A 27235-nucleotide genomic window follows, 5' to 3' on the forward strand; every position below is an offset into this window, starting at 1 on the left:
TTCCTCCAAAACTCAACTACCCTAATGATTCTAACCCATATATGTATGTCTCTGGTCATTACATTTGATTTTCCATTAAATCATTCTCCATTTTGAGTCCTAATACAAAGTCTGGGAGAATAGGAGTTTTTTTTCTCTGTTTCTAAATAAAAAAGACCATTGGAAGAACTAAAAATAGTTCAACTTCAATGTTCTACATGTTATTGGTTTGTCATACAATTCTTCATTTTTAGTTTCCAAAGAAAAGAATTTCTCAACCTTTGCTTTATCTACCTTTCCCAGTGGTGTATAAGGACATATATTTATTCAGTGTAAACCCTTCTAATAACAATCCTATCTCAACTTCCCAATAGGCCCTATTTCCCCACACACTCGAACAAGTTACTAGCATAGTAATATAAATCAGTCTGTGCATGCTTTTGGGGAAACTTTTTATATTTGAAATAAAAACATGTTAAAGTAGCTATAATCAAACAGTCTTTGCTAACGGAGTTTAATCAACACATTGGACAAAAACCTAAGATAATTTATGCCAAATTTGCCACTTTTGCATAGTTACTTGATTTGCTGGGAGCAGTAACTAGGAACCTAAGTTTTAGTATTACTTTTCTGTTATTGGGCACATAGATCAATTATTTCTAAAAGTTGATGTTCAGTTATAAATGGAAGTGATGACCTTATTTATTGAGTTGAAAAAACCTGGTGGCTTTTATTGAAATGCACAAAATATACATGCATGCCTATATGGTTTTTGTTTTTTAACCTCATAGGAAATCAATGTGTTGACAGTTGCATTGGTCAATCAAGACCGAGAGAACAATATAGAAAAAAGAAGCCAAGGTTTAAAATCAGAGAAAGAAGCTCTACTAATCGGTAAGGAAATTGTTTTCCTCATCCTTTGGTCTTAAATAATATTAAACTAACTCACCTCCAACACATTAACAATTGAAAAAAGCTTTGCCTTCTGGTCAGAGGTGAGATTAACTTTGTCAAGATAATATTATACTTACACTTCAAATTAGGGACATACAAACTAAGGGGTTTTGCTCTTCTGTAACCATGTATATTATTAGTTGGCTGTACAACATAGAACTGATTATAAGACGACCAATTATTTTGCATCTCACATGTTAACAAACCTAAATTCCAAAATTTGGAAGGCCAGGGTGCATCCAATCCAAAAGTTGCAAATCAAGCCAGATCCCCAGAATCAAAAGAGGCTGCATCCTGAGGTCAGCCCTGTGATGCTGATGGCACAGGGACATCTGGACTACCACCACTAGGCTAATCCGGGCTTCCCTGCCCACGTCTGGATCCATTTAACCAAGATAAATAAAACGAGCTGGCCACTAAGAAAGGGGAAGGAAGGGAAAATTTTACTGTTATTTGCCCCACAAAATACATCTAGGTTGGGTTTTTTTTGTCTGGACCAGAGACAAAGCTCTGACTGATCTCTTTTTGAGAGTCCTCATGAGCACACAGATCCAGAAGTAGTACTTACTCTCACAAGGAAGAATTCTTGATGAGGATATGTTGGTGATGTGCCTGGGCCCCCATTGTGGAAGCTGGTATGTTTTAAGGGCTCTCTCCATAGTCCTCACTCTAGAGAAAGAGAAGCTGTCCTCCTCACTCTGTGATGCCCAGCACTGATTCAAGCTGCACCTTGGCACTGACCCTGGTGTGAGGCTCCAAGTTTAAACTGGCTCCTCCTTGGCACTGTTCAGAGTGAAGGATGAGGCTGTTGTGCATGTGAGACAAATTGTTCTTCTCTAGTTGGTATTCTGGCAGAAGTAGCACCTGGCTGCATTTTCTAAATAATGCATGCACTCGCCTCAAAATGACAGGTACACCAGGGCCTGTAGAAGTTGGCACAGGAGGAATTAAATTCAAGATAGTCCAAACTTCATCCATCATATATAGATTTTTCAACTACAGGGTTATTGAATATGACATCAACTTAGAGATACTCCAAGGAAAACCAATTATCTTTTTCTCTGATGATATACAGCTGTAATAACGTGCCATGCACAAGTTTCATAAGACATGCTGATGTGTTATCAGTTCCAGGAACCCAAAATGAACCTGTATGTAGTTGGCAACTGGATTTTTCTTCTATTGGAAAATGTTGACAAGTGCTGAAAACTGTTTCTCTTTTGCTCAGTGTGACAAAGTTGGGATATCCCCATGATTTTAGGGTGTGAACAAAGCACATGATGATCAGTAAACATTCCTTCTGTAAGTGTGAATAATACAGACCACTTGAAGCTTTAAAAAATGGGAATGAGTCTCCATTTTTAAAAATTTCATGCCTCTAAGTACTTCTCCTTGTATTTTGTGCTTGGAGAACACAGTTTACTTACACTGTCTCCTAAATAGTACTACACACATACACATTTTTCTTTTCAATCAGCTACCTCAAAATTTAAGAAATGATCTGCTTTACACAACATAGGTTAATAGGAGTAGATAATTTATAACATGTTATCTCTGCTTAGGTCTTTACTATTGAAAAATTCACAAGTATATGAGAAAGAAAAAAAACTTTAGTAAGTCAGAATCTTCAATAAAGAGCAGCCACAAATGGGCACCTGGGTGGCTCAGTTGGTTAAGCAGCTGCCTTCAGCTCAGGTCATGATCCCAGAGTCCTGAGATCGAGCCCACATCGGACTCCCTCCTTAGGGAGCTGCTTCTCCCTCTGCCTCTGTCTCTCACGAATAAAAAAAAAAAAAAAAAAAAAAAAAAGGCACAACCAACTCTAAATTTTCCAGGATTTTCCCCCTCATTTTTGGTCTTTTGAACTGGTTTACCTGTATTAGCTTTTGACACTCCTTTTGATCACTATATGAGAATGTTTAGGTAGAAGGGAGGCTAGAGACTCAAGTTTTTTGATTAAAATAAACTTGGGAGTTTCTTTTTTTCCCTTCATTTCTCCATTACCTCTCTACCTTGGTACTTTATCTTACTTTACCTTAATATAAGTTTTAAAATTATGTGTTTTCCAATTCATACCCTCCCCCAAATTACTGAGGTACTTACACTTGTCGTCAGATGGAGTAATCCAGAGGAAAGCCAAGGTAGAAAACAGTTTCTAATACTGGCAAAATCGATGCTGCCATTAAGTGTGTCTCTCTGCTGAGTTTGGCCATCCATACTTTGTAGAAACCTGAATGCTGGGACCAAAAAGACCTCTCCTGCAGCTTCTGGAATCTAGATAAGGGTTGTGACAGGGACAGAATGACAGACTATGGGGTCCCAAACTGCTTTGGACCAAACTATACAGAGAAAGGAGTTTTTGGTCCTGGGGCTACTCTTTTCTGAAGAACACTTGTAGGTAGAATGACTCTGGGAGTCTCCTGGACTTCTGCTATATCTGGAGAGGTCCAGAATACTCTTTGCAATTTCCCTGGAATCTTCCCTTGGAATAATTAAGCCCATATAGAGGGTACAATGGGACTGCTCCAAATCAGCCTAGAAGGCCAGGAGCATAGCAAAAATCTCCCTTGAATTGGAAATAGTAATTAGCAAAATCTTCATCACATCTGGATACCTATATTATATGCTATATGCAAATATATTCATATAACACTCTTGGGACACACAAATGTTATATAAAAAAGCAGAGTGGCATAAATCTTGATTTCCGGGAAGAGAAGCAGGGAGTGAGAAATACGCTATTCAAATAGATTCCACATACAGATAACATAAAACTGAGGCTAGAACTTCCTAAACAATAAGCAATGCTAATTATTTGTGACACTAATGTACCTGGCAAAAGTGTGTATTCTTTCTACACAGTCTTTAAGACGTAAGGTAGATCTACATCACAGACGATCAGTGAGATCTCATTGATACTAGCTGGGAGTCTGGCAGATCTGGATTGAGTCCCTTGACAGTCCAACCATTCTGCTAAACTTTCTGCTTGACAATGAGGATTAAGTGCTATATTCCAACTCAGCTAAAAAGATGGGTCCTTAAAAAGCACTTTATTATTTTGATTTCTGGATTATTTTATAATCAATCCTTGTAAAGACAGGTTAACATATAATTAGATCTAAAAGAATTACATGATTGTGGAGGGCAATGCAGGGTACTATTTTATAGCTCACAACTCTACGGTAACTACACATTAGGTCGGCCTGATGTTGTCTAGCATCTAAGCCCAAACTCCTAGTCCTCTTCACATTTGGCCTATGCTTGGATTTGGCATTCACTGAACTTATATGGGATAGAAGGAGACAATACTTTTGATTTATAACCAAAGCTCTGAAACCACTAGCTATTATTTTGAAGAATGGATCAAAAGAATTTTTATTGATAGGCAGAGAGCTCAGAAGAGATGCAAACAGTATAACTCTATGTCTGTATCACTTCACCTTCTCTTTTTAAGTAATTCTAATAAAGTAGATTTCTAGTCCTAGCAGCCCTGATTGGCACCCTGCCGATGCTAGTCATCACTGTAAATCCCACCCCGATATAGTCAAAACCTTCTTAACAGCTCTGTTGATAAAGTATCTTTTCTTCAGAACTCTCCCAGACCTGTGGTTTAAAACCAGCTGCAAATTCTTAATGATAAGGCAAACTTCTTTACAGATCACCCTGACTCCTCTACAGATCAGGACATACATGTTACGGGCAACCAGGATGTTGCCTCCCATCAGTGCCCCCCCCCCCACCAATTTCCACCCCTACCACTGGTTCACCTGTCTGCACACAACCAGTCTCCATCTGAACAGGAACATTCCCCCCGATAATGGGTGTTAGGAAGCAGATGAGTGGACTGTAGAGAAATACACTTAAAGAAGATTAAATGGTGAGGTTTTGTTGTTTTCAGTGAATGGAGTCGAGGCTGTATTTAGGCTGCACCTGAGAAAAGTAATCTGGGAAGTGTGTGCTTCTCTGAAAGCTACTGACCATAAAGAATGAGTCATTGACCTAAATCTTGCTTCCAAGACACAAATGTCCATATCAATAAATCAACAAACATTTGTTAAGAGCCTACGAAAAAATTACCAGCCTTCATTGTGGAAAGGAATCATCTGGGCAGTCTGTTTAAAAGGCAGAATCTCTGCCTCCCCCAACCAGGTAATGTTTATTGTAAAACTGACATCCGAGGTGACACTCAAACAGGCACTGATGGGACCGTGTTTTGAGAGCTAGTGGCCTGCCATATGCCCGAACCTGTGTTCACCAACAGTAGTGATCAGATGATCTCCTCCCTCAAGAAGTCATAGACTAATGAGAAAGAAAGCAGTTAATGACAATGAAATATGGTTTGTACTAAAATCAGAAATCCCGAGAAAGGGCTACTTACCCTACAGATGCCTTGTTAGAAGAAGGGACAGTCAAACAAGTCCTCAAGGATGCAGAGTTTCTCTGAAGGGATAAAGGAGTTGTCAAGGCCTTTCAGACACAAGGAACGAAGTACTGAAGGGACCAGATGTAGTCTCAGGAGTTTAGTTATAATAAGACTGAAAAATTTTTTAAATTTCTTTAAATTAAAAAAAAAAACAAAACACCTAACTGCGCAAGATCAAGTACGGCACTCACCAGATACGTGGCCCAAACTGCTTTTTGGAAAATAAAAGCTTTTCAGAATCCCAGCACATTGAGAAGCATGAGACTAATCACAGTGTCCGGTCCGACTACCCCTCACTCAGTTCCCATAATTGGTTTAGCGCCCTGCAGCTGCTCACAGATACCTGTAGTCTCGTGGCTTAGTGGAAAACCCAGATTTCCCACGGCACCCTCCTGGTAGCCTCCGGTTCAGTGTTCATGAAGCCTTGTAGGCTGCAACAAGAGGCAAGAACATTTCAGGCTGGCTTCTGGTCAGGCCTCTTTTGGTTTTCAGCAAGACAGAACCATCCAGAAAGACAGCTGTTCCTCTGCAGAGCTGAGGTTCCTGAAACTCCCTGGGAGGCCCTCTCCCCCAACAAGCTACCAGGCCTCAGAGATATCTGAAGTCCCCAGGAGACCATCAGCCAATGTGGACACAGGGAAGGCTAATCTCAGCCAGGACGTTACAAGCTGACACAGGGAGTTTGGAATGAAACTCCAAGCAACCTGAGGAAGGGGAGTCTGTTCTGGTAGGATTCCATCTGACCAAAATGAATATACAAACTGATATTTTGTTCTCAACAGGTAACCAGTAAACTTGTTTAAAATAGAGGAGTCCATCAGAAAAAAAGATGGGAGTGGGATCGATTGGCCTTGTGACAAATCACAGTACCTGATGATCCCTGAACAGCCCTCAGCAAGGGAGGCCCGTTCTGAGTACAGGCAGATGGAGGCATCGATTCACGGGGCAAGTCACTGATCCATGGCGGATCTGATTCCTCACACTGTCCAAAGCTAGGAGGTCTGATTAGATGGTCATCTTCACCTCACTACTCTGTAATCTATGAGGACTATTAGGAAAGCTGCACTGCCCCTTGGATGGTGATGTTACATGTAAGCAGATGCTCATACCCTCAGCATATGAATGTGAACTCTATCTCATACCTTAGAAACGAAAGAGAAAGAAAACTTGTCTTGACTCCAAGAGCCCATTTCCCTCCTCCCCACCCAAGCCTAATTCTCCAAAGCACTGTCTACACTCACAGCTTCACCCCCCCACCCCCCACTCCCTCTCCAGCCACCACTCCAGGATGGCTGGCACCCTCACACTGAAGTCGTTCTGTCAACATGACCAGAGCATGCCATGTTGCCAATTTCTCAACTCCCTCCATTTGTCATCTGCACTTTATACAGGGGACTCCTCACATCTTCTGAGCAGAAATACTTTCTTCTCTTAGCTACCATGACACCATTCTTTCTAACTGATCACTCCCACTCAGATTCCTTTGATGAGTTTTCCTCAGCCTCTAAATTTTGGGCTTCTTTGGGGTTCGGGCTTGAGGCCTCTTCTCTGCCTACGGAATGTCAATATGCACTTTGGCTTCGAATCCCTTTTTGTGGCCACTGATTCCCAGATACCATCTCCAACTACCATTTGGTGTCTCCATTTAGATGCTAATGGACATCTCAAATTTAAAAAGCCCAGAAGAGAATGCTTGATTCCCCCTTTTCTCTGCCCTAACATGCTCCTCCCTGGTATTCCCAGCTGAGAAAATGCTACCACCTAGCTGCTCAAGCCAAACAGTGAGAACTCCTCCTCCCAAGCCCTTACCTCTCACAAGCCTTCCACCAGCTCTACCTTCAATGCCCACTACCCTTTGGTCCAGACCACTGCTTACCATGTCAGGTCTTTTTTTTTTTTTTTTTTTTTTTTTTTTTTTTTAAAGATTTTATTTGACAGAGAGAGATCACAAGTAGGCGGAGAGGCAGGCAGAGAGAGGAGGAAGTAAGCTCCCTGCTGAGCAGAGAGCCCGATGTGGGGCTCTATCCCAGGACCACGAGATCATGACCTGACCCAAAGGCAGAGGCTTTAACCCACTGAGCCACCCAGGTGCCCTACCACTTCTTGTATAGACACTTCTAAATGGTCTCTCAGTTTCCTTTTCATCTATTCACCAAACAGCAACTTGAATGAAATTTTAAAAACATAATTCAGATCATATCATGCCACTACTTAGAACTCTTCTGTTGGTTTCCTGCTATTTTTAGAATTTAATCCACATCCCCTCCTCTGTCAGTTCACAGCCTAAGTGATCTGGCTCCCTATGCATGCTGTACCACCACTCACCAGCCAAGTCTGTTCCTGCCAGTTCATCTCCACCTCAGGTCTTTTGCGCATTCTATTGACTATACCTGGAATAATCTTTCCCCAGGCTGCCTGTGGCTGGGCTCCTTCCCATCTGACACAGGAAAATTTACCTTCACTCCACCTTCCCGTGTGAAGTAGCACCCCACCAAGCTTGAGCCTGTTTCGTCACCACGTTTACCACTACCTGAAAATATTTCCTTTATTTTTAATCTTTGTGTTTATCCTCTGTAACTTACCTAGAATATAAATTCCCCCAGAGCAGAAACCTTGTCTGTCTTGTGCAATGCTGTGTCCCTAGCACTCTGGCAGCTAACTGTTGCTAAGGAAATGCTTAAAGAAGAGTGAATGAAGCAGTAAAAATCTAGCACTATTTGGCTAATTTAAATGCTGCTGCTTCCTTGATCTTAGGTCTAAAAATGAGAATAAACTCAATGATTTTGATGGAGAAAGCTCAAAATGGTTTTTTATGTCCTTATTTAAATGGGCCTTCCTAATGAGGGGCTTGCCACAGGTTGTTCAGAGCTGGTCTATAGGTCCTTTTTTTTTTTTCTTTTTTTTTTTTTCTTCTTTTTTTTTTTAATAGGTCTTTCTAAAGCAATTTTTAAGGTCCTGAAATATGCAGAAAGCTCGAGTACTGACAGCCTCCTCTGTTCCTTTTTCAAAATTTACTTAAATTAGCTACTTACACTTGTATTTTCCTAGTTGGGAAACCGATCCTTAAATATGGAGACTTCTGCTTCTCCATGGAAATATCCAAGACCAGGGACTGAGTCTGTCCCTTTGGAGATCCAGCAGTTCAGTCCTGGCTCCATTCTCCACCCTCGGTTGTCAGTGTGTTTAATGAAGCTCTTAGATCCCTCCCAGAGGACCATGAAACAGTCTCCAATTTCTGGTTTGCGGCGTTGCTCATTAGATTATGAGCTACACTGTCTTTCTTTCCCATTCTCAGGAAATATCCTAGTTCTTTTAAAGAAGCTACAAAGAGGCTTTAATTGATTATTCAGGAAGCCCCACCTCACCCAGCCCATGAATCCAATCCCAAACCGGGGCTTAGAAACCACATTTTCTCAAATGGCATGACTAACGCTTCTGTGATAAGATTGTGATGGGCAGAGGTAGGGTGGGAGTAGGGAAGAGGAGGGCGCAGTACTCTGGAGGATATGACTAATGTTTCCCATTTCTGCTGTATCTCTAGCAATATTGAATAGCTTAGTTGCCATCCATAGGAAGTGCTTCGAAGCCTTTATTTAACTACCTACTTTGGGGGTGCCTGGGTGGCTCAGTCAGTTAAACATCTGCCTTCAGCTCATGTCATAATCCTGGGGTCCTGGGATCCAGCTGCATCGGGCTCCCTGCTCAGTGGGGAGCCTGTTTCTCCCTCTGCCTCTGCCACTCCCCCTGCCTGTGCTGGTGCTCTTTGTCAAATAAATAAAGATTAAAAAACAAAACCTTTAACTACCTACTTTGGCCCCAGATGAATCTAGTGGCAATTGCTCGATTTTCTTTTTCTTTTTTTTTTTTTTAAGCTAATGGCTTATTGGTATCAGCTACCACAGTGATGGTTTTGAATACCCTCCTAAGGAAAGATATTCATGTCTGGATTAGGATTTCCAGTCTATTTTAGAAATACATATAGAAATTATGTAAGCATTTTCTTTTTACTTTTTGAGCAAGAAAGTGTTTCAATAAAAAAGTTTCCATGCTCAAAACATTCAGGTTGCTCTGTCCTGAATCCATAAAGTAGATGAGTTAAGGGCAGGAATCACAGTGAATAATGCCTCAAAGTTATCTGATTTTTGGAAGACTACTACATTATTGGTTAATACTGTGCAATTTTTTTTAAGATTTTACTTATTCATTTGACAGAGATCACAAGTGGGCAGAAAGGCAGGCAGAGAGAGAGGGGGAAGCAGGCTCCCCACTGAGCAGAGAGCCCAATGTGGGGCTCGATCCCAGGACCCTGGGATCATGACCTGAGCCAAAGGCAGAGGCTTTAACCCACTGAGCCACTCAGGCACCCCAAGTACTGTGCAATTTTTAAGGTTCTTATTTCTCTCCATTTATCAATAGAACAGTAGAAATTTTTAAGGAAGTATACTGGCCAGTCTTACTTCTAGAGGGTAAATTCATTCAATATACATTTATTGTAAATGTATACTATATTCCTAATATTGAACCAGAACAGGCACAGAATGTGTTAAGGGCAGAGTTCCCGGGTGTTATGGACCCAATAATGGGCCTAAGGGTCAGACTGTAACTCTTGAGGGAGCATGTACACAGAGGGGTATCAGCATCACAGAGGGCAACAAAAGCAGCTGCTCCAGGTCCTCCCATTACTGGTATTCCTAAATTTCCTCTCTCAGTACTTCATCTCCCAGGCCAAAAGTTATCAACCTCTTCCCCACTCCCCCCATCCCAGCCCTCTTCTGACTCATTCTGTTTATTCTACGGAAGACATTTAACTTCACATCACATTCCTGTGGATATTTACAGGAGAGGCTGTGGGTTATCTAGGAGATGGTGAGGAGTCTCTGTTCAGTAGAGATTTTAATAATGAAAAATGCGTTTATCTGTTAGTGCCCTTGGGGTAGTTTACTCCTTAAGGCTGCTCAAAACCTCTCTACCTTCTAAGATGTCTGCTCACCTCATGGGAAACACTCATCCTTGTCACCCCGAAGGCTGATCAGTCAGTCTGCTGCCTAAGCAGAGGTCCCACCAAGGAAGGGACTATTGTCCCTGTCTTGCAGGACCCCTCCTGGCTCTCGGAGCCACTCTCTTGAAGCACCCCTCCCTGCCTGCGAGAACCTGTGTGCCAGGAGAAGAAAGGAACAGGTTCACCTTTCACAAAGCCAGAGATGACCACTCATTCTTCCCCCTTGTCCTCTAATGGAGGTGGGGGAAGGGCCCACCTACCATTTGTTGGAGGCTCCTTGTGGAAACTCATGGACAGAGCACCACTTGCCCTCAGCCTGGGACAGGAGGGAGAACCCCATTCACCATCCTGCAATAGGACTTTCCCCTTAAGAATTCTGCCCCCTCGGGGAGGAGTCAAGATGGCAGAGAAGTAGCAGGCTGAGACTACTTCAGGTAGCGGGAGATCAGCTAGATAGCTTATCTAAAGATTGCAAACACCTACAAATCGGTGGAAATGGGGAGTGCCAGGGGTGGAAATGGGGAGTGCCAGGGGTGGAAATGGGGAGTGCCAGGGGTGGAAATGGAAGTCATGGCTCCCAAGGGCCATGGGAGACATTTCACAGAGACCTGATAGGACTCAGATCTAGAGAGGCCTTAGAAACCCTTAGGGAGTAGGAGAGAATAAATCAAAATAAGATGGATATTTCAAGCCCTTATAAGTAGAAGAAGGATGGTACTACTAATAGAAATGAGAAAGTTAGAAGAGGCTGTAGCCTGACAGGTGAGATTAATTAGATTTTAGAGACCCACATTAGGCAGGACCTGGGTTGAGACTTTTTTTTTTTTTAATGAGGAAATTTCCTTAGATGAAGCTTTACATAGAAGTCCTGTATCTAAAACAGAAAAAAAGCAGTAAATGAGTGGGAATTCTAAAGACCTGCTCTTTGAACTTTCCGCATCACCTGTGTAGAGCTGACAGGGCTTCACGGAGCATTATCCAGAGATGAATGGCTCCACCTAGCACCCTCCTTTGTAGACAAGTGAACTAAGGCTTGAAGGGGTTGAGTAACTTGCCCAAGGTCAAGCAGTTGTTAGTTGAAGAGTCAAGGCCAACACTCAAGTATGGGGTATGTCCTGTGCCATCTTGTGGTCATTTCTCACCATGAACTCAAACTGGGCAGAGGTAAGTTCAAGTAGACAAGCCCAGTGGTCAGCTGATGATAAGGAACAGAAGGCAGAGAGCTAAGCATGATGATAGTTGAACCCGTGAGAATGAAATATCTCTGGTAAAAGGCAATAGAGAAGAGTGGTGAGTGAACTCTGGCAAGTCCAAAGTTGGAGTATAAGCGGAAGAACAAAGTAACCTTCTCCATGTGTCCTGGGCCAGCAGAGGGAATTAAAAAGCCAGTGAAAACTAAACAAAATTTGGGAGGAAAAAGCCCAGGACCTTTTATGTAACAGGAGCAAATGAGACAGATGATTTAGGAGGGGCTGATGTCAATGATGTCAAATATCACACATGGTAAGAGACTGAGAAAACACAGTCTCTGAAAATCTTTCAAAGGACAGTTAATGGGGTGACTGATGAGAAAGCTGAGCTTTGAGATGTGAAGGCAGTAGACACAGGGGGCATATACTACATATTCATGCAGCTTTGTAGTTGACAGGGAATAGCACTAAAGTTAAGGAGGTCACGGGAATAATGAAGTGAAAGGAATAGTAGGAGTTGATGAAGCTGGGAAAGCCATGTTCTTGGTTCCTAGGGGCTTGGTGGATGGAAAGGAACAAAAATAAAACAACAAAGACAATTCTAGGTCAGTAAATTTCTGATAAAGAGCTTTTCTATGGAAATGGATCAATTGGTGATTGCTCAAAGTAACTGATAAGGACTCTTAGAGGGGAAATTTCTGCCTTCAGGTAGCTGACTCTTTTAAGAAGTCTTTGAAAGAGTCTGTGATATCTAGTTTCCAGTTATTGAAAACCTCTTCTTCCAGCTCTTTAATGATTCCTTCTAAGTTCACAGAAATTAGAGTTAAAAAGTGGACTGAGAAAAGATTTGTTAGATAATCCTGTTCATCCTCTTGCCAAGTGCAGAACTGTTACCTATCGAGCATTTTCTAGCCTGGAGTGCCTTTTACTGTATCAAGTGAATGGTGTTCCCACCACTTCCCTTAGATTATTATTTTATAATCCCATTGATCTCACTGTTAAGAAACTTTTGATCCTCATCCTAATGTTCCTTCCTTCTGTACATTTGATACACCATTAACAGTTTGTCCTTAATAACATCCTCACAATCCCATCTCCTCTTATCCACAGCCAGTTTGCAATCTCCAGGCAACTAAAGCACCTTCTCCAGAACATCTGGAAGACACACAATTCTTCAGGGCTTATTACATCATCAGGGTAAAGGATTTTAACATGATAAAAGATAAAGAGTCTTCAGACTTTTATGTTTCTTTGTTTTTTAAGATTTTATTTCTTTGAGAGAGAGAGAGAGAGAGCATGAGAGGGGAGAAGGTCAGAGGGACAGGCAGACTCCCCGTGGAGCTGGGAGCTGGGAGCCCGATATGGGACTTGATCCCGGAACTCTGGGATCATGACCTGAGCTGAAGGCAGTTGCTTAACCACCTGAGCCACCCAGGCGCCCAGAATTTTATGTTTCTAATGATAAAACTTTCCCATTCTGATGATGAAGTTTCTTCCACTTTCCAGAGATTTGGGATGAGAAGGATTAATAAGGGCAATGATGTTTTAAAGAAAGGGGCAAAGCCTTTGTTACTTTATTACTTATGACCAGTGTCTCAGTGAAAAAGTGTCCCAGATTACTAAATAGAGAAGTTGGAACATCCTGGGTAGGGAATATGAAATTTATAAGCTAAGACATAAACTTCATGTTTTGTCCATAATTAAGAGATGAAGCATACACTGGTTATATCCTCTGATATACTTGAAATCATATTCTTGAAATGTGCTCTCTTAGTGCTTAATATTATGGTCAATTTGTCACTAGTATAATAGGTTGTTCTCAGAGAAGGTCTTGGCCAGTGTCCACTTGAGGTTTTATCATGTGCTGCCACACAGCCATCCCACCTTCACCAGATTTATCCTCGTGGATCTTCCAAGCTCATCATTCCCAGAGGTGCCCAGATGGAAACACATGCAATGGGTTATGTGACAGGAGAGGAACACTGAGTTTGGGGAATCCACTTCTTTTATAGAAAATAGTAAGCAAGCCTTTCTTTGTCCCAGAAGGAGACATCAGGGTTGCTGGCTGTAAACACAAACCTGAGAAATGGCCCATAAAAAGAGCTGTCAGGCCTTGCTTCTAAGTTCAAAAACCGCTATATCCCATTTTCTCCAAAATATCTTGACAAGATGTCACAGAAAACTAAAATTCAGTATTTCCAGAACTGGATGCATCGTCTCTCACACTTGCCTCCTTCTCTGTTTTCCTATTCGCCAGGGCACTTACTCTTCCCCAGCACTGACCTCATCCCCCAGCTCACCAGATGTTTTCTCAGTTCCGCCTCCTAAATGTCTCCTATGCTTTGCACTCTGTGCACCACTGACCTGGTTTGGAGCCCTTATCATGAAAAATAATAGACTATTTGCAGGAGACTCCAACCTGGCATCCCTGCCTCCAGTTTCATGTGCTCCTAATGTGCAGTCACTCACATAACTCCTGCGCTGACCACTTTTCAGTACTTGAGCTTTCCAGATAAAACCCAAACTCCTCCTCATGATCTACCTACTTCTCCAGCTTCAGCTACTGACATTTCCTTTGAGTTTTCTTACAGACCTTTCAGAAAAGAACTGCCTTTTGACCCCAGGGTAAGCACATACCTTTTGCCATTCTGGACTCCATGTCCTTAACAAGTTAGCATTACTTGGCATACAGTAGGCATGTAATATATGTATATATTACATATGTATAGATACTTACCAATGGCTGAAAAGAAAAACAGTCTTAGCTGAAATGAAATGCCACAAAAATTTGGCTTGGGAAATGAGTTAGTCCCACATTCTCTCTGTATTCCCCTCCCCTTAACCAGTCATAAGGATGGATCTCTTGTGACAAATATTGCATGATAATTTCAATTTGTAGGCACTAAGTGAAAACATGGAAAGAGGGAATCGGTGTTGCATATACACTACTTCGGTTTTTGTTTTAATTAATTAGTATTTTATCTCACTTTTAAAATTTTTAACTCCAGTGTTAGATCAGTTTAAGTTGTGCAATATAGTGATTCAGCACTTCCATACATCACCCAGTGCTCATTGCTCCTTAATCCCCATCACCTATCTCCCATCCTACCACCACTCTCCTCTGTTACCATCACTTTGTTCTCTATGTTAAGAGTCTGTTTCTGAGTTCGTCTGTCTCTCTTCCCTTTGCTCATTTGTTCTGCTTCTTGAATTCCACATATGAATGAAATTATATGGTGTTTGTCTTTGTCTGACTTATTTTGCTTAGTATTATACTCTCTAGCTTCATCCATGTTGCTGCAAATGGCAAAATTTCATTTTTTATGGCTGAATAATATTCTATTATATATGTGTGTGTGTATGTGTGTGTACCAGTTTTTCTTTATCCATTCATCTCGTGATGGACACCTGGGCAGCTTCTATATCTTGACTAATATAAATAATACTGCAATAAACAGGGGGCTTCACGTATCCCTTTGAATTAGTGTTCTTCTGTTTTGGGGGTAAATACCCAGTAGCACGATTATTGGATCATAGGGTAGTTCCTTTTTACTTTTGAGAACCCTCCATACTGTTTTCCGCAGTGTCCACGCCAATTTGCATTCAGACCAACAGTGAAAGAGGGCTCCTTTTTCTTCACATCCTCACCAACACTTGTTGCTTATTGTGTTTTTGATTTTAGCCATTCTGACAGGTGTGAGGTAATATCTCAGTGTACTTTTGATTTGCATTTCCATCATGATTAGTGATGTTGAGCGACTTTACATGTGTTTACTGGCCCTCTTAAAGTCTTCCTTGGAGTACTTTCTGTTTATTGCTCCTGCCCATTTTTAATTGGATTATTTGTTTTTTTTGGTGTTGACTCTATCAGTTCTTTATATATTTTGGATACTGACCTTTTATCAGATATGTCATTTGCAAATATCTTCTCCCATTCAATAGGTTGCCTTTTAGTTTTGTTGTTTCCTTCACTATGCAGAAGCTTTTTATTTTGATGAAATACCAATAGTTTACTTTTAGTTTATTTTTCTTTTTGTTTCCCTTGCCTCAGGAGACCTATCTAGAAAAATGTTACAGCTGATGCCAGAGCAATTAGTATCTGTTCTCTCTTCTAGGATTTTTAGGGCATCAGATCTCAGGTCTTTAATCCATTTTGAGTTTATTTTTGTGCATGGTATAAGAAAGTTGTCTGGTTCCATTCTTTTGCATGTAGCTCTTCTGTTTTCCCAACACCATTTGTTGAAGAGACTGTCTTTTTCCCATTGGATATCGTTTCTTGCTTTGTCAAAGATTAACTGACCATAACTGAGTTTATTTCTGGGCTCTCTATTCTGTTTCATTAATCTATGTGTCTGTTTTGGTGCTGGTACCACACTGCTTTGATTACTACAGTTTTGCAGTTCTGTTAAAATCTGGGATTGTGATACCTCAAGTTGCTATCACTATTCAGGGTCTTTTTGTGGTCCCATACAAATTTTAAGATTCTTTGCTCTAGTGAAAAACACTATTGCTACTTTATAGAGATCGAATTAAGTCTGTTGGTTGCTTTGTGTAGTATGGACATTTTAATAATATGTTATTCCAACCCATGAGCATGGAATATCTTTCCATCTATATCATCTCAATTACTTTCATACTTTTCAGATTACAGGTCTTTCACCTCCTTGGTTAAATTTATTCCTAGGTATTTTATTCTTTTTGGCACAACTGTAAATGGGACTGTTCTCTCAATTTCTCTTTCTGCTGCTTCATTGTGTATAGAAATGCAAGGTATATATACTGATTTTGTATCTTACAGTTTTACTTATTTCATTTATCACTTTTCTGGTAAGTTTGTTTTTTAGTTTTTAGGATTTCCTGTATAGAGTACTATGTTATCTGCAAGCCCTTATGCATTTGGATGCCTTTTATTTCTCTTTCTCATGTGATTGCTGTGGCTAGGACTTCCCAGTACTATGCTTAATAAAAGTAGTGAGAGCAGATACTCTTCTTGTTTCTGATCTTACGGGGAAAGCTCTCAGTTTTTCACCATTGAGTATGGTGTTAGCTGTGGGTTTTTCATATATGGCCTTTATTACAGTGGGGTATGTTCCCTCTGATTACTGTGTTGAAGGCTTTTATCATGAATGGATGTTGGACTTTGCCAAGTGCTTTTCCTGCATCTATTGAAGATGGTAATATTTTTATCCTTTCTCTAATTATCATATTGATTGATTTGAGAATATTGAAGCACCTTGTATCCCAGGAATAAATCCACTATATCACGGTGAATCCTTTTCCCCCTGCCATGGTGAAGGATTTTTTTTTTTTTAATGTATTACTGGATTTGCTTTGCTAACCTTTTGTTGAGGATTTTTGCATCTATGTTCATCAGGAATAATGGCCTGTAGTTCTCTTTTTTTGTAGTGTCTTTATTTGGTTTTAGTATCAGGGTAATTCTGCCCTCCTAGAATGAATTTGAAAGCTCTCCATCCTCCTCTGTTTTTTGGAAATAGTTTGATAAGAATAGGTATTAATTCTTTAAATATTTGGTAGAATTCACCTGTGGAGCTGTCTGCTTCTAGACTTTTGTCTCTTTGCCTCCCGAATCTGGATTTGTCTCCTTCCTGAGATTTGAGAAGTTTTCAGCTATTATTTCTTCATATAACTTTTCTGCCCACTTTTCTTTCTTTTCGTCTTCTGGGATCCATATACTGCAAATGTTATTATGCTTGATGGTGTCGCTGGGTTCCGTAAGTCCGTTTTCATTTGCTTTTTTTCTCTCTCTCCTGTTCAACTTGATTGCTTTTTATTGCTCTGTCCTTCAGGTTGCTGATCCATTCTTCTGCTTCTTCTAGTGTACTATTTATTCCCTATAGTTTTGTTTTTTGTTTTTGTTTTTGTTTTTTTCTTAAGATGGGGAGGGGGGGCGCCTGGGTGGCTCAGTGGGTTAAAGCCTCTACCTTCAGCTCAGGTCATAATCCCAGGGTTCTGGGATCAAGCCCCACATCGGGCTCTCTGCTCAGCGGGGAGCCTGCTTCCCTTCCTCACTCCCTGCCTGCCTCTCTGCCTACTTGTGATCTCTGTCAATAAATAAAATCTTAAAAAAAAAAAAAAAAAAAGAGGGGGAGAGGGAGAGTAGTGGGGAGGGGCAGAGAGAGAAGGAGTGCAAATCTTAAGCAGGCTCCACACCCAGCATGGAATCCAACATGGGGCTAAGATTATGACCTGAGCTGAAATCAAGATTCAGATGCTTAACAACTGAGCCACCCAGGCACTGCCCATCTAGTGTATTTTTAATTTCAGTTATTGAGTTATTCATCTCTGATTGGTTCTTTATGTTTTGTCTCTTTCTTAAGGGTCTCACTGAAGTCCTCCACTCTTTTCTCCAGTCCAATGAATATATTTATGACCTTTACTTTAAATTCTCTATGGGGAATGTTACTTATCTCTGTTTCATTGAGCTCTCTTGCTGTGGTTTTGTTCTTTCATTTAGGGCATATTCCTCTGCCTCATTTTGTCTCTCTGTGTCTGTTTTGTGTGTTAGAAATGTCAACTACATCTACTCCTCTTGAAAGTAGTGGCCTTATGAAGATGTCTTGTAGTGCCTTGAAGTGCAGTGGCCCCTCTTTACCAGAAACTGGAGCTTCAGGGGTGTCTCCTATGTGTGTTGTGTGTGCTCTGCTATTGTGCCTGAGCTGCATTATGCTTCAGTCCAGTCACCTGCAATGGCTGTCTTTGACTGTTGTGAACAGGGTTTGGTCCCTCTGCTGTTAGTGGGCCAGTCTGGACCTGTCCTGAACTTGAGTTGTCAGACCAGGCATTTGCTAGAGAGGTAGTAGCACCAAACTGCAGGATGCTTTCCCTGAGAAGCTTTCATTGGTGGGCAGGGCTCATACCTGGATCTTGTAATAAATCTCATACCAGATATCTGCCCCCAGCCCACTGCTACCTGTAGCTGGACTGTTGTGTGTAGTTATCTTCCACTGTCCCCTGGGCAGGAGTCCCTTTGGTGTGGTGCTGGCCCATCGGGAGTGCTTGTACACTGGCAGGCTTGTGGCATGGCTTTGAATGGGCTCTGACCGAGGGCATATTGTAAGGGGCATGTCTGCAGGATAATCCAGGGGTGGAGCATGCGGTGTGAGCAAGTGCATGCGTGTACCGTGGAAAGGGACCTGGACCTGCTCTATAAAACCCCTGCTTCAGGGCTGAGACCTGATTAGCAGAAACAGCAGAGGCAGGGAAAGCCATATTAATTAGGTATGCTCGAGTCTGCTTGTGGAAGGAGACCTGGAGCAGAGGCCTGGCTAGAGGGGGCATATCCACAGGAGAACAAGGGGTGGGATGCCCTGTTGGCAAGTTAGGTGGAGAGTTTGGCACGCTACTGGTTTCCACAGGCGTCTGTGTACTGGGAAGCAGGGGGAAGGCAATAGTACTTTCCAGCTCTTGTATTGCTGGAGAAGTCTCCCAGAGATCCCTGCCCCTCCAGCACATGCTCTGAGACTAGTGAACAGTCTCCCTCTCATATACCCCAGGCATCTTTCAGACTGCTGCTTCTGTGCTCTACGTCTGCAGGGCTGTTTTTGTGCTTTCTCTTTTAGGGCATGGACTCCATTTCCTCTCACTTTCTTGGCTCTCCCAGAGAGGAGCCTGTAGACTTTTAAAGTTCCAGGTGTTAAGTCCTTCTGATTGTAAGAACTCATGAAATTTCTTGCCCCTCTGGTTTCCAAAGGAAACCAGATTACAGGGATTCATCTTTCCTGTGCAAGTTCCCTGTGCCTGGGTGCCTAGTTTAATAGTCTTTTTCTCTCCCCTCTCCACACCCACAATGTCCCTCCATCCTCCTGCATACAGTATCATGGGTCCATTTTGCTCCCAACCATGTCTCTGTCTTTCCTAGCCTCTACAGTGTGGTAACCTCTCCACATTTAGCTGCGGAGAGTCTGTTCTGCCAATCTTCAGGTTATCTTTCAGGTCATTTATACTGATGTTATCTAGTTGTCCGATGGGACACAGTGAGGTTAGGGTTCTCCTACTCCACCATCTTCCCCGGAGGTCCCTCTATTTTTAATTTTTTGAGGAATCTCCGTACTGTTTTCCACAGTGACTAACCAATTTACATTCCTACCAATGGTGCATGAGGATTCCTTTTTGCCACATCCTCACCAACACTTGTTGCTTCTTGTGTTTTTGATTCTAGCCTTTCTCACAAATGTGAGGTGATAACTCACTGTTGTTTTGATTCGCATTTCCCTGATGATGAGTGATGCTGAGGATCTTTCCATCTGTGTATTGGCCATTTGTAGGTCTTTTGAAAGCCCTCCATTCGGGTACTCTGCCCATCTTTAAACAGCATTGTTTGGAGGATTTTGGGTGTAGAGTTGTGTAAGTTCTTTACATATGTGGGATATTAAGCCTTTATTGAATATCAATTGCAAGTATCTTCTCCCATTCAGTAAGTTGCCTTTTTTTGTTTTGTTGATGGTTTCCTTCACTGTGCAAAAGCTTTTTATTTTGATGTAATCCCAATATTTTATTTTTGCTTTTGTTTCACTTGCTGTAGGAGACCTATCTATAAAAATGTTAACACTGAGAAATTACTGCCAGTGTTTTCTTCTAGGATTTTTACATTTTAGGTTTCAGGTCTCACATTTAGGTCTTTAGTTCATTGTGAGTTTATTTTTGTGTATGGTGTTAGAAAGTAGTCCAGTTTTCCCAAAATCGTTTATTGAAGAGACTATTTTCTTCACTGTATATTCATGCCTCCACTGTCACAGATTAATTTACCATATAAGTTTGGATTTATTTGGGAGCTCTCTACAATTTTGAAAACTACAGGTTTGTTGTATATCCTGAAATATGGAATTATAAAATCCCTAGCTTTTTCTTTCTTAGGACTTCTTTGGCTATCCAAGGTCTTCTGTGGTTCCACACACATTTAATGAGTATTTGTTCTGGTTTTGTGAAAAATGCTATTGATATTCTGATGGAGGTTGCACTGAATATGCAGAGTACGCTGGGTTTCATGAACATTTAAAAATATTTTTCTAAATCATGAACATGGAATATATTTCCATTTGTTTTTATCTTTAGTTTCTTCCATCAGTGTTCTAGTTTTCAGAGTATAGGTATTTCACCTCCTTGACTGAGTTTATTCCTAGGTATTTTATTCTTTTTGGCACAATTATAAATGGAGTTTTCTTAATTTCTCCTTCTGCAACTTCATTATTAATGTATAGAAATGCTACTGATTCCTGGTTATTACTTTTGTATCCCCCCACTTTACTGAATTTATTACTTGTGGTAGTGTTTGGTGGAGTCTTTAGGATTTTCTATGTATAGTAGTATGTCATCTGCAAATAGTGACAGTTTAACTTCTTATTCACAAATATGATGCCCATTTCTTTTTCTTCACTGACTGCTATGCCTAGGACTACGATGAATAAAAGAGGTGAAAGTGGACATCCTTTTCTTGCTCCTGATCTTACAGGAGAAAAACTCTTTTGTTTTCTTCCCCCCATTTAGTATAATGTTAGCTATAGGCTTTTCTTTTTTCTTTCTTTCTTTTTTTTTTTTTTTTTTGTTGTTGTTAAGCTTTATTTATTTTGAGAGAGAAGCAAGGAGAGGGATAGAGGAGGAGAATCTCAAGCAGCCACCCCACTGAGCAAAGAGCCTGACACGGGGCTGTATCTCATGAGTCAGACACTTAACTGAGCCACCCAGATGCCCCAGAGATGGGTTTTTCATATATGCCCTTTGTTATGTTGAGGTATGTTCCTTCTAAACCCACTTTATTGAGAATTTTTATCATGAATGGGTGCTGAATTTTGTCAAATGCTTTTTTTCCTTCTACTAAGATGATCCTATAATTTTTTTTGTTTTCTTGATGTGGTTGATTGATTTGTGAATATTGAAACATTCTTGCATCCCCAGAGTAAACCCCACTTGATTGTCATGAATGCTTCTTTTAATGTATTGTTGAATGTGTTTTGCTAATACTTTGTTGAGGATCTTGTATCTATGTCCACCAAGGATACTGGCCTGTAGCCTTCTTTTCTTGTGGTGTCTGTCTGGTTTGGATACCAGGGCAATGCTGACCTCATAGAATACATTTGGAAGCTTTCCTTTCTATTTTTGTGGAATAGTTTGAGGAGAATATGTATTAACTCTTATTTAAATATTTGGTAGAATTCATCTATGAATCCATCTGCTCCTAGACCTCTTGTTTTGGTCATTTCTTGACTCCCAATTCAATTTTTGTTACTAGTAATCAGTCTGTTCACATTTTCTATTTCTTATTGATTTACTCTTGAAAGACTATTATTTCTACAAATTATCCGTTTTTTTCTAGGTTGTCCAATTTGTTGGCATATAATTTTCCATAGTATTCTTTTTTTTTTTTTTAAGATTTTATTTATTTGACAGAGAGAGATCACAAGTAGGCAGAGAGTCAGGCAGAGAGAGAGGGAAGCAGGCTCCTCGCAGAGCAGAGAGCCCGATGTGGGGCTCGATCCCAGGACCCTGAGATCATGACCTGAGCTGAAGGCAGAGGCTTTAACCCACTGAGCCACCCAGGCGCCCCGCATAGTATTCTCTTAATCACCCTTTTATATCTGTGGTGTCTGTCTCATATTTCATTTATTTGGGTCCTACTCTTTTTTTCCTTGATGAGTCTAAGGGTTTATTAGTTTTATCTTTTTAAAAAAGCCAGCTCTTGGTTTCATTCATTCTAGTCTCTATGTTATTTATGTCTGCCCTGATCTTTATTATTTCCTTACCTCACCTTGGGCTTTGTTCTTCCTTTTTCTAATTTCTTTAGATGTAAGGTTAGATTGTTTATTTGAGCTTTTTCCGGTTTCTTGAGGCCAGCCTGTATACTATGTTTCCCTTTTAGAACTGTTTTCATTGCATTCCAAAGATTTTGGACTACTGTTTTCTCATTTTCATTTGTCTTCATGTAATTTTTTAATTCTTCTTTGATTGCTTTGCTGACCCATGTGTTGTTTAGTATCACGTTGTTTAGCTTCCATATGTTTGTTTTTCCTAGTGTTTTTCTTGTGATTTATTCCCAATTTCATACCAATGTGGTCAGAAAAGATACATAGTATGATTTTAATCTTAAATTTGTTGAGACTTAATGACCTAACATACGGTTGCATGTGCACTTGAATGCATATGGGGCGCCTGGGTGCCTCAGTGGGTTAAGCATCTGCCTTTGGCTCAGGTCATGATCCCAGGGTCCAGGGATTGAGCCCCACATCAGACTCCCTGCTTACTGGGGAGTCTGGTTCCCCCTCTCCCTTTGCCCCTCCCCCCATTCACAGGCGTGCGTGTGTGCTCTCTCAATTTTTTTTTTTTTTTTTAAAGAAAAATATGTGTATTCTCTTGTTCAGGGGTGAATATTTTGTATATAACTGTTATGTCCATCTGGTCTTATGTGCCGTTCAGAGACACTGGTCTTTATTGATTTTTCTGCCTAGATAATCTATCCATTGATGTGAGTAGAGTGTTAAAGTCCCCCACTACTATTGTATTACCATTAGTTTCTCTTTATGTTCACTAACATTTGCTTTATGTATTTAAGTGCTCCAGTGTTAGGTGTGTAGATATTTACAATTGTTATATCCTCTTGTTGCATGGATCCCTTTATCATTATGGAATGCCCTTGTTTCTTGTTAAAGTCTTTGTTTTAAAGGCTATTGTCTAAGTATTGCTGCCTCATTTTTGGGGGTTTTTGTGGGGTTTTTTGCTTTGATTTGCGTGGTAAATGTTTTTCCATCCCCTTCACTTTATATGTCTTTAGGTCTGAGGTGAGTCTCTTGTAGGCAGCGTATAGATGGTCTTGATTTTTTATCCATTGTACAACACAGTGCCTTTTTATTGAAGCATTTAGGTCATTTAAAGTAATTGACAGATATTTACTTATTGCTACTTCGTTATTTGTTTTCCGGTTGTTTTCTAGCTCTTCTCTGTTTCTCCTCTTGTTCTCTTTCTTTGTGATTGATGAGTTTATAGTGTTATGCTTGGCTTCTCTTTTTTTGTGTGTGTGTGTATCTATTACAGGTTTTGGATTTGTGGTTACCAAGAGGTTGATATAAACATCCTAAGTAAATAACAGTCTATGTTAATCTGATGATCATTTAAGTTCAGACACATTCTTTAAAAAACTTTTTTTCATCCTTTCTCTTCCCTTTTTACTTCCTTCTCCATATTTATATTCTGTTGTATTTTATATCTTCTTATTTGTATTTTATTACATCTCATCTGACCATTTCTTTTCTACTTAAAGAAGTCCCTTTAACATTTCCAGTGAGGCTTACTTAGTGGTAATAAACTCCTCTATCTTTTGTTTGTCTGGGAAACTCTCTCTCCTTCAAATCTGAATCCTAACCTTGCCAGGTAGAGTATTTTATGTTGTAGCCTTTTTCCTTTCAGCGCTTTGAATATATCACGCCACTCCATTCTGGCCTGCAAAATGTCTGCTGAAAGAAAATCAGCCGATAATCTTACAGGTTTTCCTTTGTAGGTAACTTTTTGCTTCTCTCTTGCTTTTAAAATTCTCTTTACCTTTGATATTTTAATTATGTATCATGGTGTGGACCTTGAGTTCATCTTATGTGAAATGTTGTATGGTTCTTGGACCTGGATGTCTGTTTCCTTACCCAGGTTAGGGAACTTTTCAGCTATTATTTCTTCAGTTAAGTTTTCTACCCCCTTTTCTCTCCCTTCTGTAGAGACCCCTATAATGCAAATGTTTGCTTGATTTTGAGATTCCCTTAACCTATGGGTTTTTAAATTCTTTCCTCCTTTGCTGTTCCGTTTGTTTGCTTTCCTTTACCTTGTCTTCCAGATCACGATATTTTCTGGCATCCAATAATCTGTTGATTCCCTCTACTGTGTTTTTTAGTTATTGTGTTCTTTTTTTTGTATTTTCAATCTCTTTATTGAAGGCCTCACTGAATTCTTCTACCCTTCTCTCCAGCCCAGTGAGCATTTTTATGTTCACTACTTTAAAATCTTTATCAGGCATATTGCTTATCTCTATTTCACTTAGTTCTTTTTCTGAGTTCTTGTCCTGTTCTTTATTTTGGAGCATATTTCTCCATTTCCCTATTTTCTTTAATTTCCTGTGTTTGTTTCTATGGATTAGCGAAGCAGTTACTTCTTAATTGGTGTGGTCATCCTCTGGGTAGACTGTGTGTGCTTGGTGACCTTTGCTGGTTTGGCTTGAGCTGTGGCTGGCGTGGGCTTTCCACATAGCTGGCTCCCTGTCTGGATAGCTAGCTGAAGTGGATGCAGGCCAGGGTGTCCCAGGATACTATGCACTGAGGGCACCCTGGCAAGACAGCTGAAGCTGAAATGGGTAGTGCAACCTGTGGTGTCTAAGGCACTGTGTACAAGGCATGCCCTGGAAGGGTGGCTGGAGCTAAGGCAGTGTGCTTGCTAGGAGTTCTCAGAGTTGTCTACATAGAGAGTGCCCAGACAGGAAAGCTGAAACTAAAGTGGGTACAAGCCAGAGTTACCTGCAGCTCTTAGCACAGAGGGCACATTAGTAGGCTAGCTGAAGCTGAAGTGAATATAAACTGGGATGTTCCAGGACTTGGCACAAGGATGCATTGAAGGGGTAGATGGCGTTGAGGCAGGGTATAGGGCAGCAGGTTCTGGGGCATTCTTGCAGGGAGCATCCTGGCAGGGCACTGAAAACTAAACTGGGCATGGGATGGTGTGGTCCCTGAGCTGTCTACACAAACAGTATCCTGGCAGGACAGCTGTAGCTGAATTGGGTACAAGCTGTGGTGTCTCTGGGTACTCAGTGCAGGGGGGGGTTCCCTGGCCAGGCAACTGGAGCCAAGGCCAGTGTGGACAAGAGTGTTTTGGGGGTGCTCTGTACAGAGGATAACTGGAACTGATACAGGCGTGGGCTGGGGGTTCCTTGGGTACTATATGCTGGGGGCACCCTGGCAGGGCAGTTGGATCTCAAGCAGATGTTAACCAAAAAGTTCTGGAGCACTCTACACTGGAGGCACCCTAGCAAGGCATCTGAAGCCAAAGTGGTGTGGGCCCCTTGAGCGTTCTGGGGTGCTTTCTGCCTGTGACCTTGGTATGAGCTAGAGCTGTAGTGCTAACCAAGGGCATCCCTTTGGCTGCCTTGTTGGGCCGGATGGTACTGGTGTGAGTCAGAGGTCTAGGGCTCACCAAGGCAGCAGGCCAGTAGGCCACCAGGACCATGCATCATTCTGTGTTTTCAAGGTGTGTGCAAGGGGTAGTGAGTGTAGAATATGGTTATCAACCCCTCCCACCTGCAGAGCACCCCAGCAGCTACCCCTACTATTTGGCAGTTTTAGAGCTGGCATTCTAATAGGCCAGTTGATCTTTTAAACTATGGCTTTTTTTTTTTTTTTTCCTGTGCCCCACCATCTGAAGCTGATGTTTGCCTAGGGGACCTGGGGCTTGCGGAGCTGGCCAAGCCAGCTATGGAGACTGGACCCTGATCTGGGCTATGCTTTTAAGTTTGGGGGTTGGGGTGTAAACCATGTTGTTCTCCAGTCTGACTCAGAGTGTGTTCCCACAGCTTTTCCACCATTTGGTGGTATTCAAGGGCTGGCTCTTTTAGATACTAGTCACTCTCTTAAACCATGGCTTTTTTCTGTGCCCAATTGTAAGGAATTTCTTCCAGGTCTTCAGTACTTTCCTTCCCCAGTGCCATTCACAGCGTGGTGGGTGGGGGCTCCCTTCCTTACTGGTCTCTTACTGATCTCTTTTGCCATTCTGTCTTTTGTCATCCAAAGGCTGTTCAGTCAGCCCTTAGTTCTTCTTCAGGAGGAATTCTTCTATAAATAGTTGTAACTTGGTGTGTTCTCTGGAGGAGGTGTGTTCAGAGTCGGTGTTGCCATCTTGGACCAAAACCTTCAAGTCTGAGCTTCCGTACCATGCCTGTGACAGGCTTGGCCTCCAGGACACTTGGCCAATAGTAATGCTTTTGAGTGGCCACAGGCTGGTCCGCTCTACCCATGATGTTGTGGACCCAGGTCTCTCAGTTTGCTGGGACACGCCTTGCACTCTAAAGGAAATGACAGTTCCCTTTTTGCCAGCTCTTGACACCAGCTTATTACAGCATGCAAGCACCACCTGGAGCCTGCCTGGTCCACTTCATTAGGTCCTGTACCACTTCCCAGAATAGTTCTTCTCCAGAAAGGGGTAAGAAAAGCAGCAACATATCCACCCTGGGCAGAACCCACAGTGGAACCTGAAGATGGAAGCATTCCCAAGCCTCAGGTCTCTGTTAGGCCTATGCCTAGTGGATGCTGCTAAAGCCTTGCAGGGAGGTGTATCCACTCCAGAGTCACAGAAAGTGACCGTGCCAGGGAACACATTTGTGGGCAGCAGAGCACTTGCTGCAAAATTCAATCTCAAAGATATTTCCTAGGACTCATCTCTTTCCATTCTCATTTACCCAAGCCTAAATCATCATCAGAGAATCAGTCAGTGGTAGGCTGTATCTGGCTTCTTAAAGAATTTGCTGGGATCTGCTCAACGTCCTTGCCAGCTCTGAATATGAGACAAGTGCCTAATAAACCCTTTGAATGGTCTCTATCTGTTCTGTCCTTGCCATTTCCTGCTGGTTCCTTAGGTCCTGCCTGCCTTCTGTGGTCCCTCTCCCTTACTAAACCTGGATCCTCAACTGTGTGATGACTCCAGGACACCACTCAA

At 41.5% G+C, this 27235-nt stretch overlaps 1 protein-coding gene across 1 annotated transcript in view; it reads left to right on the forward strand.

Annotated features, from left to right (window-relative positions):
• LOC111147038 (ecto-NOX disulfide-thiol exchanger 1) overlaps positions 1 to 27235 on the forward strand; it is a 247468-nt gene that overhangs the window by 190321 nt on the left and 29912 nt on the right. The window contains exon 12 of the mRNA XM_022502889.1: positions 771 to 873. Within this exon, the coding sequence (XP_022358597.1) occupies positions 771 to 873 (103 nt within the window). The remainder of the gene's footprint in view (positions 1 to 770; positions 874 to 27235) is intronic.

This window comes from Enhydra lutris, unplaced genomic scaffold, assembly GCF_002288905.1.
Source record: "Enhydra lutris kenyoni isolate GAN:26980312 unplaced genomic scaffold, ASM228890v2 scaffoldscaffold15, whole genome shotgun sequence".
Lineage (NCBI taxonomy): Eukaryota > Metazoa > Chordata > Mammalia > Carnivora > Mustelidae > Enhydra > Enhydra lutris.